This window comes from Eleutherodactylus coqui, chromosome 3 (genome assembly GCF_035609145.1).
Source record: "Eleutherodactylus coqui strain aEleCoq1 chromosome 3, aEleCoq1.hap1, whole genome shotgun sequence".
Lineage (NCBI taxonomy): Eukaryota > Metazoa > Chordata > Amphibia > Anura > Eleutherodactylidae > Eleutherodactylus > Eleutherodactylus coqui.
In genome coordinates this window covers 311,445,680-311,462,549 of record NC_089839.1, presented here as the reverse complement: position 1 = coordinate 311,462,549, position 16,870 = coordinate 311,445,680, and the positions used below count along the sequence as shown (strand labels likewise).

Below are 16,870 nucleotides of genomic sequence, written 5' to 3'. Positions count from 1 at the left end.
AGTGGTGGTTGTATATATCTGTATGTAGTGATCTCCTGCTAGTGGTCGCTGTATATATCTGTGTGTAGTGATCTCCTCCTAGTGGTGGCTGTATATATCTGTATGTAGTGATTTTCCCCTAGTGGTGGCTGTATGTAGTTAGCTCCCCCTAGTGGTGGCTGTATATATCTGTATGTAGTGATCTCCCCCTAGTACTCGCTGTATATATGTGTATGTAGTGATCTCCCTCTAGTGGTGGCTGTATATATCTGTATGTAGTGATCTTCCCAAGTGGTGGCTGTACAGACCTGTATACAGTGATGCCCCCTCGTGGTGGCTATATATATCTGTATGTAGTGATCTCCCCCTAGTGGTGGTTGTATATATCTGTATGTAGTGATCTCCCCCTAGTGGTGGTTGTATATATCTGTATGTAGTGATCTCCCCCTAGTGGTGGCTGTATATATCTGTATGTAGTGATCTCCCCCTAGTGGTGGCTGTATATATCTGTATGTAGTGATTTTCCCCTAGTGGTGGCTGTATATATCTATGTGTAGTGATCTCCCCCTAGTGGTGGCTGTATATATCTGTATGTAATGAGCTCCTCCTAGTGGTGGCTGTATATATTATCTGTGTGTAGTGAGCTCCCCCTAGTGGTCGCTGTATATATCTGTATGTAGGGATCTCCCCCTAGTAGTGGTTGTATATATCTGTATGTAGTGATCTCCTCCTAGTAGTGGTTGTATATATCTGTATGTAGTGATCTCCTCCTAGTAGTGGCTCCTAGGGAGCTTCTAAAACAGAGCTATATAAACTAGTATACTGCGAGCGCCACCTAGTGACAACTGTATAAATCTGTATGTAGGGAGCTCCCCCTAGTGGTGGCTGTATAATCTGTATATAGTAAGCTCCTGCTAGTTGTGACTGTGTATTTCTGTATTTAGTTAGCTTCCCCCTGGTGATGACTGTATAATCTGTAGGCAGTGAGCTCCCCCTAGTGGTGGCTGTATAATCTGTATATAGTAAGCTCCTGCTAGTTGTGACTGTGTATATCTGTATTTAGTTAGCTTCCCCCTGGTGATGACTGTATAATCTGTAGGCAGTGAGCTCCCCCTAGTGGCGGCTGTATACACCTGCATACAAGTGAACTACCTTTAAATGGTGGCTCCTTCCAAAATATTATTAAGGTCTGTCCATGTGTTTATACAGGGGATTTGGGGCTTTATAACATGAAAACTGAAATAATTCATCAACACACATTTGGACCAAAAAGCGATTTTTTCCCTCTTCACCGAAGCAGATTCCCTTTGATACGGAGAAGAAATTCGCACCTCTTTGAATTTCTGCAGCGAGTGTTCTGGACCGAAGACGAACTGCAGCTGTACGATCTCCCGGTGACACTGCGGCCGGCCGTCCGACTCACAAACATGAGACAGCACTTTCCGTAGGATGGTGCGAGTGATGACGCAGGAATGGCGCAGGGCGGACACCAGCTCATCCTCCAGCAGCCAGCGGATCTGAAGATATAATCATAGAATGAAGGAGCGACAAACGGAGAAGAGACACAAGACGGCGAGGAATGAGATCACAGCCGGGCAGAACTCACCTCGCTCATGGTAAACTCAATGGCCTGCCGGTGCTCCGCCGGGAGCCGGGAGAGAGCCGAGAACCTGATGGCAGACAGAAAACAGGACCATAAGGTGACTGCAAGAGATCAGTAATCATGTATCATGGCATAGCCTTGTAGTACACTATGGTGACAAAGTATTGGCCCCCCGACAGAAACCATCAGATGTCACCGGGTGTAGAGCTGACAGAGGGGTCTGATGGGGGATGTCACCGGGTGTAGAGCTGACAACGGGGTCTGGTGGGGGGATGTCACCAGGTGTAGAGCTGACAACGGGGTCTGATGGGGGATGTCACCAGGTGTAGAGCTGACAACGGGGTCTGATGGGGGATGTCACCAGGTGTAGAGCTGACAACGGGGTCTGGTGGGGGGATGTCACCAGGTGTAGAGCTGACAACGGGGTCTGGTGGGGGGATGTCACCAGGTGTAGAGCTGACAACGGGGTCTGGTGGGGGGATGTCACCAGGTGTAGAGCTGACAACGGGGTCTGGTGGGGGGATGTCACCAGGTGTAGAGCTGACAACGGGGTCTGGTGGGGGGGATGTCACCAGGTGTAGAGCTGACAACGGGGTCTGGTGCGGGGATGGCAGCAGGTGTAGAGCTGACAACGGGGTCTGGTGGTGGGATGTCACCAGTTGTAGAGCTGACAACGGGGTCTGGTGGGGGATGTCACCAGGTGTAGAGCTGACAACAAGGTCTGGTGGTGGGATGTCACCAGATGTAGAGCTGACAACAGGGTCTGGGGGGATGTCACCAGGTGTAGCGCTAACAACGGGGTCTGGTGGGGGGATGGCAGCAGGTGTAGAGCTGACAACAGGGTCTGGTGGTGGGATGTCACCAGGTGTAGAGCTGACAACAGGGTCTGGTGGTGGGATGTCACCAGGTGTAGAGCTGACAACGGGGTCTGGTGGGGGGATGTCACTAGGGGTAGAGCTAACAATGGGGTCTGGGGGGATGTCACCAGGTGTAAAGCCAACAACAGGGTCTGGTGGTGGGATGTCACCAGGTGTAGAGCCGACAACAGGGTCTGGTGGGGGGATGTCACCAGGTGTAGAGCTGACAACGGGGTCTGGGGGGGATGTCACCAGGTGTAGAACTGACAACCAGATCTGGTGGGGGGATGTCACTAGGGGTAGAGCTAACAATGGGGTCTGGAAAGGAGGGGATGTCACCAAGTGTAGAGCTGACAACGGGGTCTGGGGGGGGGGGGGATGTCACCAGGTGTAGAGCTGACAACGGGGTCTGGGGGAGATGTCACCAGGTGTAGAGCTGACAACGGGGTCTGGGGGGAGATCTCACCAGGTGTAGAGCTGACAACGGGGTCTGGTGGGGATGTCACCAGGTGTAGAGCTGACAACGGGGTCTGGTGGGGATGTCACCAGGTGTAGAGCTGACAACGGGGTCTGGCGGGGCGGAGATGTCACCAGGTGTAGAGCTGACAACGGGGTCGGGTGGTAGGATCCCACCAGGGGTAGAGCTGACAACGGGGTCTGGCGGGGCGGAGATGTCACCAGGTGTAGAGCTGACAACGGGGTCTGGCGGGGCGGAGATGTCACCAGGTGTAGAGCTGACAACGGGGTCTGGTGGTAGGATCCCACCAGGGGTAGAGCTGACAACGGGGTCTGGCGGGGCGGAGATGTCACCAGGTGTAGAGCTGACAACGGGGTCTGGGGGAGATGTCACCAGGTGTAGAGCTGACAACGGGGTCTGGTGGTAGGATCCCACCAGGGGTAGAGCTGACAACAGGGTCTGGTGGGGGGGGGATGTCACCAGGTGTAGAGCTGACAACAGGGTCTGGTGGGGGGGGGGGGGGGGGATGTCACCAGGGGTAGAGCTGACAACAGGGTCTGGCGGGGCAGAGATGTCACCAGGTGTAGAGCTGACAACGGGGTCTGGCGGGGCGGAGATGTCACCAGGTGTAGAGCTGACAACAGGGTCTGGGGGAGATGTCGCCAGGTGTAGAGCTGACAACAGGATCTGGTGGTAGGATCCCACCAGGGGTAGAGCTGACAACAGGGTCTGGTGGGGGGGGGGGGGGGATGTCACCAGGGGTAGAGCTGACAACAGGGTCTGGTGGGGGGATGTCACCAAGCAGTATGGGACATTGCAGCTTCTGGACTTTGGAGTGGGCCATGTTATTGGGAGATGGTGATGATCTGCTGTGTGCGGTGCCGCCATGTTCAGGGGCGGGCAGAACGTGGATGAAGTCTTGTGTACATGCTGTGAAGATATCACACACATCATCTGCCCTCGCTCAGGAGGTCTCGCCATTGAGACCATCCATTAGGGAACGCCATGTGAAGGGTTACCACGGACGATCGGCTGCACACAACATCACAGCAGCTTGGAGCGACGGACTGTGAGTAAGTGGAGGCAAGATGAATCACAGTCCACCATCTTCCGATCGGATGGCGGCTCTTGGGTGTGGTTGTCTGGAGAGCGGTTACTATGTGAAGCCAGTGAGGTTTGGAGGAGGTTCTGGAGGTGCTTCTGCTGGGAAGGACAAGGGCCATTGATTATAGTGAAGACCACCATTACCACCAATGGGTACAGAGACATCCTGGACAATGTGGCATCACCTCCCCTGTGGTAATACTCTGGTACCGCTCCGTGTCTCCACCTACATGACTGAGCGCCATGTCATACGGCACGCAGAACGTCTGCAGACTTCATTGCAGGGAAGGGGAACGTGTTATTTGTACAGCACCAACTTATTCCGCAGCGCTTTTTAAGTAATTTATTTATTACCCCCCCACCAAGCTGGGTGCTCATTTTACCGACCTTCGGCTATCTAAACAATGCGGGGATTTAACCTTTTCCAATCCACTGTCTGACGTCTGAAGACATTGTGATTGAAGCCTGTACAGCTCCGAGTCGAAAGACGTCCGGCAGGGTATTCTTACTGTATATTACTGGCCACTCTGTTGTCGGGGGCCTCTCCAGCATGGCTCATACCGCAGTACTCGCTCTAGCCAGCAGATGGCGCCCCTGCATAATGGCAGAAAGAGGAAGCCCCCCTAGGAAACCCTGAATCCAAAATTGGATTGCAAAGGGTTAACTCGCAAGCCGTATCCGTGCCCAACGCACCCATCATTCCCCGCATCACTATCTGAAGCTCTCCTGGAGTAATGGAGGCAAATCCCTCTACAAATCTATGGGAATTTGGTGGAAAGCGGGCGCGGAGGGGGGACTGCAGTCACTGAGGACTGATGAATGTGACTAACATCCAAGCTCATGCCCTCCTATCTCCGTCCCAACCCTTCGGTCAGCGTAGCGTATTCTCCACTCTGAACTCGGTGTCCTACGACTAATCATGGCTCATGTCGTTTATTGGACGATGCATATTGTGGGACATGTAGGACTGTCTACACCCCTGTAGGCCATCATCTTTCATCCCAGCATACAAGGGGTTAAGCAACAAATATATGAGACTGTTGGGACTAATTAAGGAAGATTTCCATATTTAATCCAGAAAGCCATAAGCCTCCGCAGAGACGTGCCGGACTCCTACAGTCAGCCTCTGCTCCTTCAGGGGGAGGAGAGGACTTTAGGATTCAGCCGCTGTCCACCGCTGGCGATCACACGGCAGATAAGCCGGCAGCGCGGGTCACATTCATGTCACATAAGACGGATTGCGGACCCAGAATTTAGCCTTCGGGTTGAGCGACACTTAAAGCACCCTGTCCATTCATCTATGGATTGCTTTAAGGGCCCTGAACGCGCCACAACTCCGATCTGATCGCCTGCGACACACGAGGACGACGAGCCCTCCCCATCCTCTGATCATACAACTAGATAGAAGCCGCTGCGGAGAGAAGGACACGGGAGCCAATAGAAACAGGCGAGACGGCGAGCGGACAGATAGATACGATACTAGTGACACCACCGCAACACTTACCATTATATATACCTCTTATAGTCCCTCATTTACTGAGCTGGCATGTAATAGTAACTGCTGAGGATATCAGGCGCCCGGGGGAGGAGTTATTATAACATGATTACAATGCATTGTAAGTAATCAGCTTAGAGTAGAAAAGGAGTAATGCTATAAAGATCTAAGTAATACCCTGCATCCAGAGCAGCGCTCACTATTCTGCTGGTGGAGTCACTGTGTGCATACATTACTTATCCTGTACTGATCCTGAGTTACATCCTGTATTATACTCCAGAGCTGCACTCACTATTCTGCTGGTGGAGTCACTATGTACATACATTACTTATCCTGTACTGCTCCTGAGTTACATCCTGTATTATACCCCAGAGCTGCACTCACTATTCTGCTGGTGGAGTCTCTGTGTACATACATTACTTATCCTGTACTGATCCGGAGTTACATCCTGTATTATACTCCAGAGCTGCGCTCACTATTCTGCTGGTGGAGTCACTGTGTGCATACATTACTGATCCTGAGTTACATCTTGTATTATACTGCAGAGCTGCACTCACTATTCTGCTGGTGGAGTCACTGTGTACATACATTACTTATCCTGTACTGCTCCTGAGTTCCATCCTGTATTATACTCCAGAGCTGCACTCACTATTCTGCTGGTGGAGTCACTGTGTGCATACATTACTGATCCTGAGTTACATCCTGTATTATACTGCAGAGCTGCACTCACTATTCTGCTGGTGGAGTCACTGTGTACATACATTACTTATCCTGTACTGATCCTGAGTTACATCCTGTATTATACTGCAGAGCTGCACTCACTATTCTGCTGGTGGAGTCACTGTGTACATACATTACTTATCCTGTACTGCTCCTGAGTTCCATCCTGTATTATACTCCAGAGCTGCACTCACTATTCTGCTGGTGGAGTCACTGTGTACATGCATTACTTATCCTGTACTGATCCGGAGTTACATCTTGTATTATACTCCAGAGCTGTATTGAATCTGACTGCCCCTGGTCTGTGTTATTTCATATGAATGGGACCTGTGCAGCAGAACAGTGAGTGCAGCTCTGGAGTACAGCACATAATGATAATGTAGAATCTTTTAGGACCCCAAACTAGTAGAGCCGTGATGCAGTGTTAGTAACAGGGGGCCGTGGTCAGTATTTCACCTCTGGTCCACATTGGAAGAGAATCTCTCTAGTGCTGGCGGTATCTCGTCATCGGAGCGGTAGGAGGATGGCTGTGCAGGGGAGCGAGGGAAGGATATGCTGCTCTCGGAGGTGTACCTGGGGTAAAGGAGAGGATATGGAGCAAACCAATCACAGCACAATGGAGGGGAAGTGCAGGGATGGACAGAACAAGCGTGATGAGTGGGGGAGACAGCAGTGCGGGGGAGGGGGGACAGCAGTGCGGGGGAGGGGTGACAGCAGTGCGGGGGAGGGGAGGGAGAGACAGCAGTGCGGGGGAGGGGGGACAGCAGTGCGGGGGAGGGGTGACAGCAGTGCGGGGGAGGGGAGGGGGGGACAGCAGTGCGGGGGAGGGGAGGGAGAGACAGCAGTGCGGGGAACATAAAGGGTGAAAATGTATATTCATCTGTACGCAGTTAAAGAGCCTTTTCTAAAACTGGTGACAACCATACGGGCGATTACCTAATATGCCAGCTGGAAGTCAGGACCGAGCGCCCATCTGAATTGGCACCAGTATTGGTTCTCACTGAACTTCCAAAATTCAGACAGGATTGATAATCAGACAAAAACTAAAGAAAATCCTAGAAAAACTATATATTTGCTGATTATTGCTTTTAACTAGCAGGGCATGTCAATTAAGACAGTGCAATTCTTGCTCTCCCCAGCGGGGGCACTGTAGATAACTGAACACTTGCTGCAGATTACAGCGGACTGCTGGCGGTTCGAGTAGCGGAACAACCCGATCAGCTGATGCTCAAGAAACATGAAGGGATTGTAAAGCAGACCGCCCCTTTAACCCCGCGATCATGTAAAGCAGACCGCCCCTTTAACCCCGCGATCATGTAAAGCAGACCGCCCCTTTAACCCCGCGATCATGTAAAGCAGACCGCCCCTTTAACCCCGCGATCATGTGGTCTTTGGGAGCAGAAATCACCTGACATATGATAGTAACATACACCCTTCAGCCAGAACAATAAAACCACCTGCCTAATATTGTGTGGCCCCCTCTCTGCCCGGCTCTACATGATGTGTCCTGTGGGACCGGCGCCAGATCCTGTAAGTCGCCCGCTGGGGCCTCCACGGATTGGATAAGATCTGGCAGAAGTCATCGCCGGCTTCGCTCTTTCCTGTTTCGGAGCAGCTCCTGTACTGCAGTGCGGAACACTATCCTGCTGAGGGCGCTGCCATAAAGGTGGGTACTTGTCTTTACAGTGTTAGGTAGGTGGTCACATCCACTTAATGCCAGGACATCCATTTAATGCAGCACATCGGCTGGTGGTCTTCCCATCCTGATGCCATCTCCTCCCCGGCTGTCCAAGTGATTCATCAGACGGGCGCCTCCCTCTGGTTCTGATGCCCACTGTAGACCCCTTCGGTAGTGGACATGGGTCAGCTGAGCGCTCTGCCCGGTCTGGGGCCCACATACACGGCGCCCTGTGTGAGCTGGCACCTTTATATCAGGGACCTCATCAGTAACTTGCCCTGCAGTTGCTTTTCTGTGAGATTGGACCAGGCGGGCACCTTCACCGGTCAACACATCAGTGAGCCGTGGGCGCCCATCACCCTGCCGATGGTCACCGGTTGTCCTTCCCTGGACCCCTTCTGTAGTTACTAACAGCTACATACCGGGAACCCGCAAAGACCGGCCGCTCCGGAGCTGCTCCGGCTCCATCGTCTACACGTCAGTCGCCAGTTCCATTCCCTTCACCCGTCGGTGGTTTTAATGTTATGGCTGTAAAGGTGGCGCCTGGAAACTCGTACAACATAAAATGTAATGCGCTGCCACGAGCGGCCGTCAGGAACGGTAAAGCCTGCCGCCGGGCGTTACGGACGAGGCTTGTGAGTGATTTTCTAGCGATGTAATAGAATTGCGCGGCGTGTTAGTGCGTTCCTACAGCAGCGACGCCCACGGAGAATGATCTCAGACCCCTCAGACATGAGGAGCGCCCTACACGACGGGGGTCCTACCGGGTGTGCTGGGAGTCGTCGTTCACCCCTTCGATTTCCAGGGGTAACGTAAGGACAAAAATGTCCAGCATGACGCTCAGGTCGGCCAGCGCGATGCTCTGCAGGCTCTCGCTGTTCTCCAGGCAGCTGATCACCTCACCTGTGAAGGAGGTAAGAACCAAAAGTCACAGACTAAACTCTACAGTCTCTTCCTGCGCTCTCTCCTCTTTCATTAGCATGTAAGTTATTGCTCCCTGTTATCAGCCCCTTCAGCCCAGCAAACTGCTGATGGTAGTTTTTTTTTCCCAACAGGATAATTGCCATAAGGCGCACATATGGAACATAAGGCCCGCCACCTCATTCTATGTGGCCCGCTGGCCGTGGTGACCCAGCCTGCAGCTCTGGTCCGGCATCAACAGTGAAGAGTCTGACCGCTGACCTCTCCCCTTAGCATCTTATACGCAAATGAGATGCCGAGGGGAGAGGTCAGCGACCGCAGACTCAACAGCCACTGCTGCCGGATCGAAACTGGATGAGTGGAATGCCTATAGGGATGCTGCCCAAACATAGTCCCATAGGGTAGGGGGTCGCTATTACCAATCGGACAACTATGGGGGTTACTACTGGGGCCGCTATTATTACTGGCGTTATTATGGGAGCACTATTACTATGTGCTCAACTATGGGGGTCACTGTCGTTACTGGGGCCACTATGGGGGTCTCTGTTGCTACTGGGGCCACTATGGGGCTCTCTGTTGCTACTGGGGCCACTATGGGGCTCTCTGTTGCTACTGGGGCCACTATGGGGCTCCCTGTTGCTACTGGGGCCACTATGGGGCTCCCTGTTGCTACTGGGGCCACTATGGGCCTCTCTGTTGCTACTGGGGCCACTATGGGGCTCTCTGTTGCTACTGGGGCCACTATGGGGCTCTCTGTTGCTACTGGGGCCACTATGGGGCTCTCTGTTGCTACTGGGGCCACTATGGGGCTCTCTGTTGCTACTGGGGCCACTATGGGGCTCTCTGTTGCTACTGGGGCCACTATGGGGCTCTCTGTTGCTACTGGGGCCACTATGGGGCTCTCTGTTGCTACTGGGGCCACTATGGGGCTCTCTGTTGCTACTGGGGCCACTATGGGGCTCTCTGTTGCTACTGGGGCCACTATGGGGCTCTCTGTTGCTACTGGGGCCACTATGGGGGTCCCTGTTGCTACTGGGGCCACTATGGGGGTCCCTGTTGCTACTGGGGCCACTATGGGGGTCTCTGTTGCTACTGGGGCCACTATGGGGGTCTCTGTTGCTACTGGGGCCACTATGGGGGTCTCTGTTGCTACTGGGGCCACTATGGGGGTCTCTGTTGCTACTGGGGCCACTATGGGGGTCTCTGTTGCTACTGGGGCCACTATGGGGGTCTCTGTTGCTACTGGGGCCACTATGGGGGTCTCTGTTGCTACTGGGGCCACTATGGGGGTCTCTGTTGCTACTGGGGCCATTATGGGGGTCTCTGTTGCTACTGGGGCCATTATGGGGCTCTCTGTTGCTACTGGGGCCATTATGGGGCTCTCTGTTGCTACTGGGGCCATTATGGGGCTCTCTGTTGCTACTGGGGCCATTATGGGGCTCTCTGTTGCTACTGGGGCCATTATGGGGCTCTCTGTTGCTACTGGGGCCACTATGGGGGTCTCTGTTGCTACTGGGGCCATTATGGGGGTCTCTATCTTTACTGAGGCCACTAGGGGAGCACTATTACTAGAGTCTTACAATTGGCCCTTTGAAGGTAAGCATACAGCTGATGTGGCCCTCAGTGGAAATGAGTTAGACACCCCTGAAATAAGGGCTCATTCACACGGACATATTTAGCGAGATTACGTATTTTCTGTGTGTGTTATATGGAGTGCTCAGTCCTGGTTGATTGGCATTGGCGAATTCAGATCTGCGTTTTCCAGACGTATGAACCCCCCCCCCTTCCCAAAAACCCAGCATATCCTATTTTCGTCCATATTACGGAACAAGATTGCCCATAAAAGTCAGTGTTGGCGCATAAACAGATATTTTTGGTATAACTTACCGTAAAATCTCTTTCTCGTCGCGTTCATTGGGGGCCACAGCCTAGACCATGGGATATAGCCACTGCCCTAGGAGGCGACACTAAGCAAAAAAGTGTTAGCTCCTCCCTACCTGGCTATATCCCCCCTGCAGGCACTCAGCTAATTAGTCTGTCTGCAAGCAGTAGGAAGCCAGTGGGAGTCAAATTATACATATTATGTTTTATACATACCAAAACGAACTCTTTGGCACAATTTTCTGCCGAACCATGACCGAAGAACAGAAAGTTCCAGCAACCGCCTAAATAAATAAGGGGTGGGTGCTGTGGCCCCCAATGAACGCGACGAGAAAGAGATTTTACGGTAAGTTATACCAAAAATATCTGTTTCTCGTCCGTATCATTGGGGGCCACAGCCTAGACCATGGGACGTCCACAAGCAGTCCCGAAAACAATATATTGGGTGGGCATTCAAAGTTCGGCTGTGCGGTCAACGACCGCCGCCTGCAAGATCTTCCGGCCAAGAGCGGCGTCAGATGATGCAGCTGTGTGGACCTTATAAGATTTTGAGAACATATGTAAGGAAGTCCAGGTGGCTGCCTTACCCTCCTGAAGGGCTGAGGCTCCGTGACGGACTGCCCGGTAAGCCCCTACCGCCCGTGTGGAGTGGGCCGTAACCCGAAATGGCGGCGAGCGCCCTGAGGTGCGATATGTCTCTGTTATCAGGGACCCTATCCATTTGGGTAGGGTGACTTGAGGCTGCCAAGCCCCTTCGGGTCCCCTCCGGAATAACGAAGAGGGTGTCGGTCCTACGAAGCGCCTTTGTACTTTTCACATAGATCCTCAGCGCCCTTACTATGTCCAGGTGGTGCAGCATTTTTTCCTCTTTGTGTACTGGATCTGGACAAAGAGAAGGCAAGACAATTTTCTTCATTAGTATGAAACTGTGATACCACCCTTGGTAGAAACTTGGGTGATGGCCTCAGCACCACTTTGTCCTGGTGGACGGTCATATATGGCGCCTGCATAGCCAAAGCCGCCAGCTCCGAGACCCTACGGATTGCCGTAATGGCGACGAGGAATACCATCTTCCAGGTCAGTAGTCGCATAGGAATCTCCTTCAGCTGCTCGAACGGCTGGCCCGTCATAGTGTCTAACACGAAATTAAGGTCCCAAGTTTGGACCGGGGGTTTAAACGGGGGTGTCGTATGGGCGACTCCTTGCAGGAATGTACGTACTGCCATCCTCTTTGCGATTGGTTTTTGGAACAGCACCGTTAATGCCGACACCTGTCCCCTTAACGAGCCTACCCTCAATCCTACCTCGAGGCCTGATTGTAAGGATGCAAGAATTCTGGCCACCGACAATTGCATCGGTTGTACCCGCCCCTCCTCACACAGGTGAAGAAGCGCTTCTCAGACTCTATAATAAACTGCCGATGAGGCTGGTTTTCTGACCCGTATCATAGTCTGGATAACCTTCTCCGAATAACCTTTCCTCCTCCACACCTCGGTCTCAACGGCCAAGCCGTCAAATGTAGAGACTTGGAATTTGGGTGTAGAAAAAAAGGCCCCTGGGATAGCAGGTCTCTTTGCTCTGGAGGATGCCACGGTGTGTCGAACAGTATTTCTATGATGGTCGCGTACCAGCTTCTTCTTGGCCAGTCTGGTGCTATTAATACTGCTGATCATCCTTCCTGCTTGATTTTCCCTAGGATCCTCGGTATGAGAGAAACGGGTGGAAATACGTATAGGAGCTTGTACTCCTCCCACGAAATGGTTAGCGCATTCGTTGCCGCTGCTTGTGGATCCCGTGCTCGGGACATAAATGGGCGTAGCCTGTAATTTAGTCGGGACGCCCTGAGGTGCACGTCTGGTGTGCCCCACTTCCGGCATATCGTCCGAAATACTTCTGGGTGCAGCCCCCAATCGCCGGGATCCACTGTTTCTCGGCTTAGGTAATTCGCCACCCAGTTTTCTCTATTCCGGGAATGTAGACTGCGGAAATCGAGCTCAGATGCTTCTCCGCCCACGTTAGTATGCCTGCTGCCTCGCTCATTACCGACACGCTCCGTGTTCCTCCTTGTCGGTTGACATAGGCCACCGCTATGGTGTTGTCCATCTGAATACGTACATTTTTTCTTGAGATTGGGCCCGAAGTGTCGGAGAGTCAAGTAGATGGCCCGCAACTCTAGGATGTTTATATGTAGCCTTGTCTCTTTTTGAGACCACACTCCTTGAACAGACTGATCCCCTAGTGTTCCGCCCCAACCTGAAAGGCTGGCGTCCGTCGTCACTACTGTCCAGCGACTTGTGCCCAAAGGCCATCCCGCCTGAAGCCTCCCAGGTTCCAGCCACCACTTCAGTGACCTTTGGCCTTGAGGGGTTATCTGGATTCGCTGTTCCAGGGTCATCCGGAACCCATTCCGGCGTGACAATATCAAGTGTTGTAGTTTCCTTGACTGGAAACTGGGCGAACGGAACCGCCTCGAATGCTGCCACCATCTGGCCCAGGATAGCCATGCAGTGTCTGAGGGTTAACGGTTTCCCCTGTGTTAGGGACCGGACCCCCTGCCGGAGCTTGTCTACCTTTGCTTGAGGTAGCCGGACCTGGTGCTGGCTGGTATCGAATATCATGCCCAAAACTCCAAGTGTTGTGTCGGTATTAGGCATGATTTTTCGCGGTTCACTATCCAGCCGAATTCTTCTAGAATCTTCCTCGTGACGTGTACGCTGTTGCCGTCCCACGACGGTGCCTTTATTAGTATATCGTCCAGGTATGGAATGGCTGATATACCTTCCGCATGGAGTGGCGCCATCACTGCTGCTAGTACCTTCGTAAAGACCCTTGGAGAGGTAGACAGGCCGAATGGCAGCGCCGTAAACTGAAAAAAACCTTCCCTGTGTTTCGAAACGAAGGAATTTTTTATGCGTTTCCCGAATCGGGATATGGAGATAAGCGTCCTTGATATCTATTGAGGACAGAAATTCGCCCGGTTGCATGGAGGTTATCACGGACTTGATTGACTCTATCCGGAAATGTTTTGTTCTGATGAATTGGCTCAACCTCCTTAAATCCAGCACCGGCCTCACTCTGCCGTCCTTTTTGGGTACAAGAAAAAGATTCAAATAGAACCCTTGCCTCTCTTGTGCCTCCGGTATCGGTTTCACAACCCCCTGTGCCAGAAGGTTCCACACTGCCTGCTGTAGGTTGGCTACTCCTTCCAGGGTGGTAGGCACTCTGGACCTGCAGAACGAATTCCGTGGGGGAGTCGTGAATTCGATTGCGTAACCGGATGTCACAATTTCCTGCACCCACTTGTTACTCACGCGCCTCCCCTATGTCTCTCGCAATTGGGAGAGCCTGCCCCCCCCCCATCTGGTGACACTGGGTGGGGGCAGCATCTCGTGCCGCGCTCTTTTGATCCCGCTGTTTTAGATATTCCGGGTCGGGATCGCCATGTTTGCCTTGTTTTGAAAGAGGGGCCCCTCTTTGCGTCTGTCGGGGTTCTTGTAGACTGGGACCACTGCCCTGACCCTGGGTGGGATGAAAAAAACGCCGAAAGGATCTAAAAGAAAGAACGGTTTCCTTTTTAGTGGAACCTTCTCCTTTCTTGCCGGCATTTGTGGTAACGACGTGCTCTTGCCGCCTGTAGCGCCCTTTACCATGTCATCTAGTTTAGGTCCAAACAGCCTGTTTCCTTCGAATGGCCATTTTGTTAGGGCCATCTTGGATGCTGTATCTGCTGACCAGCTTTCTTTTTTTTTTTTTTTTTTTTTTTTTCAGCCAGAGAGTTCTCCTTGCCGTCACCGATGCGGCGGATGGCCGGGCACCGAACTTGGCTGCGCCTAGCTCTGCTGTGCATACAAATTTGTTTGCCTGTATGACGTTGTTTGTCAGTTCGAGCAACTCATTTGGTGGAGCGCCTGCTACACTGTCTCTCCGTAGCTGCTTGGTCCAGGCTATGGATGCCTTGCTGACCCATGCGGTCGCAAAATTCGGCTGTAAGGCGGTGCCTGTGGCTTAAAACACGGTTTTACCCACGCATCCAGCTTCCTGTCTTGAGGATTAGCCAGCATTGCTACCTTGGCTGTTGGCAGTGCTGTGCTTCTAGACAGTCACGACACTGGCGAGTCAACTACCGGAGGTACCGCCCAACCCCTTTTTCAGGCCCCCTGGGAATGGGTATGTACTTTCCCAAGTCTTCCCGGGTTGCCTAAATTTCTTATCCGGGTTCTGCCATCCCTTATTAAGAACCTCCGAAAAATCCGGATGGTCTGGGAAGACCTGTCGTGATCTCCTTCTGCCGTCTAAATGACACCGCGGAAGGAGGCGTCTGGACTGTTTCCTCCATTACTTGGAGGGTTTCCCTTATGGATATTACCAGGCCGTACATTAGGCTGGCTAGGCGCGACACCTGTTCCTCGTCTAGTTCCAAAACTGACGAGCCTGCAGAGTGGTCGTAGTCTTCAGACCCACTGCCCTTGCCTGCCGTTTGGGCCGTGTCCTGGGGCGCCCATGAGCAAGATGCTCGAGGGGACTCATCGCGAGCCCGGGCTGGTCTCGCAGAATACCGGGACCGTGAAAAAAATGCCTTGATCTATGATAAGCATGCACGGACTCCCTGGACCATGAGAGCCATGAGAGTCCCTGGATCGTCTGGACTTTGAGGGTCCAGACGACCTCCCGGTGTGGCGCGCTCTATGGGGAGTGTCCTCGCTGCTAAGGGACCTCTTCCTTTTGTGTGCCCTCTCTCGTGCATATTCCGAGGAGGACGCGTCTGAGCTGGGCTCTAACCGGCGTAACATTGCCGCAGAGGATATGGCCAAGCCAGAAAACGGCAGCGGCCAGGGACCTCGCCCGTTGGGGTTCGGGCCCTGGCTCCACAGGGGCGGCGGGGGGCACCGGGGACCCTGGGCTGCGCGCACCGCGGCACATCTAGTGCAGCGGGGGTCGACTTGACCGCAAGCGAACTTACCGCTGAGGTAGTGCAAGCGTAATGCTTCACCCTCCCCTTGGCCGAGCTGGAACCCTCTGATCTAGGGTCAGACATGGCAACAGAAAACAATTCCCAGGTAGCGGGAAAGCTGAGTACCGTTACAGGAATGCCTGCAGGGGGGACGGGGAGGGCGAGGGGAGAACACCGCAAAGTGCTGCCTTGGGCAGGGCTTACCCGGTCTAGCATCTGTTTCTGCGGTTCCCCCGGTCCAGCTGGAGCCTCTGGTCCTGACGCTTGGATGCTGTCGGAAGTCGACGCTGGTGTACCATACGATCTCGCGGCGTTGGTGACCCGGCAGGTGCTGTGGCAGGGACTGCTGCGGAGTTGCTACTGCTGCTGGTGCCCGAGACAGGAGGTGCTGCTGCTGTCCGGGTGCTTTCTCCGTTGCAGAAGGAAACTGCAGAGGGAAACTGCAGGACTGCAGGGCTGAACGGCTGGAAGGCTGCTGTGTGCTTCAGGCGAGCTGCAGGTGCTGGGCTCAGAGGTGTAGACCAATGAAGTGTCCCAGAGCGTGGCCATTCCTCTGTCCGGCGGTCTTTTTACACTCACCCCGGTCGGAGGGGGCGTGGCCTGCCCCGGAAGCGTCCCCGCGACCCGGAAGTGACGCTTTCCGGCCGTGACGACGGCGCTCCGCCCCCCGGAGCGCCGTGCCCGGAGGTGGCCTGCCGGCCGGCGTCCCGGCGTCCTGCGACACGCAAGCTTCTATCCCTGGCCGGGAGAGCTGCCGCTGCCGCCGCCTTTGCTGCTGCTATCGCCGCTGCCGTCGCCGCTGCCGCTGCCCCCGCCGTTGCCACCGCCGACGTCCTGATGCTCCTTAAGGTATGTGTTCAAAGCTTGGCTGTGCGGTCTGTCCGTATGGCGCCGGAATGCTCCATAGTCCCAAGCGGGGGTGTCTTTGTCCTGGGAGCCACAGCCTGCCCTTGCGTCGACTACTCCAGCAGTGCTGCCCCCTACGCGTCACCGTCAGACAGTGCGCTACTCCAGGGAGGGGGAGCCCTATGGCTGGCGGGTAACCGACTCAGATGCGCATTGCATGGTCGGGCCCCTTTTTCTTCTCTGGGTGAGACGCCGCAGTAGTGGTGGAGACACCCCCTGCCTGCGTCTCCCCCGGGAGGCCAGTAGAGCCAGGGAAAAGCCCCGACTCCCCGGATTCCCGCGAATAGCTCTTTCCATGTCTGCCTCCTAGCAGACACT

General features: G+C 53.7%; 1 protein-coding gene across 9 annotated transcripts in view; it reads right to left on the bottom strand.

The window, feature by feature from the left end:
- The window catches only part of SZT2 (SZT2 subunit of KICSTOR complex), a 178,938-nt gene that overhangs the window by 90,642 nt on the left and 71,426 nt on the right, over positions 1 to 16,870 (bottom strand). For all 9 annotated transcript variants that reach the window (XM_066597912.1, XM_066597916.1, XM_066597913.1 and 6 more), the window contains 4 exons: positions 8,658 to 8,796; positions 6,672 to 6,788; positions 1,586 to 1,649; positions 1,311 to 1,496 (listed from right to left, as the gene is read on the bottom strand). In XM_066597912.1, coding sequence (XP_066454009.1) covers positions 1,311 to 1,496; positions 1,586 to 1,649; positions 6,672 to 6,788; positions 8,658 to 8,796 — 506 coding nt within the window. The remainder of the gene's footprint in view (positions 1 to 1,310; positions 1,497 to 1,585; positions 1,650 to 6,671; positions 6,789 to 8,657; positions 8,797 to 16,870) is intronic.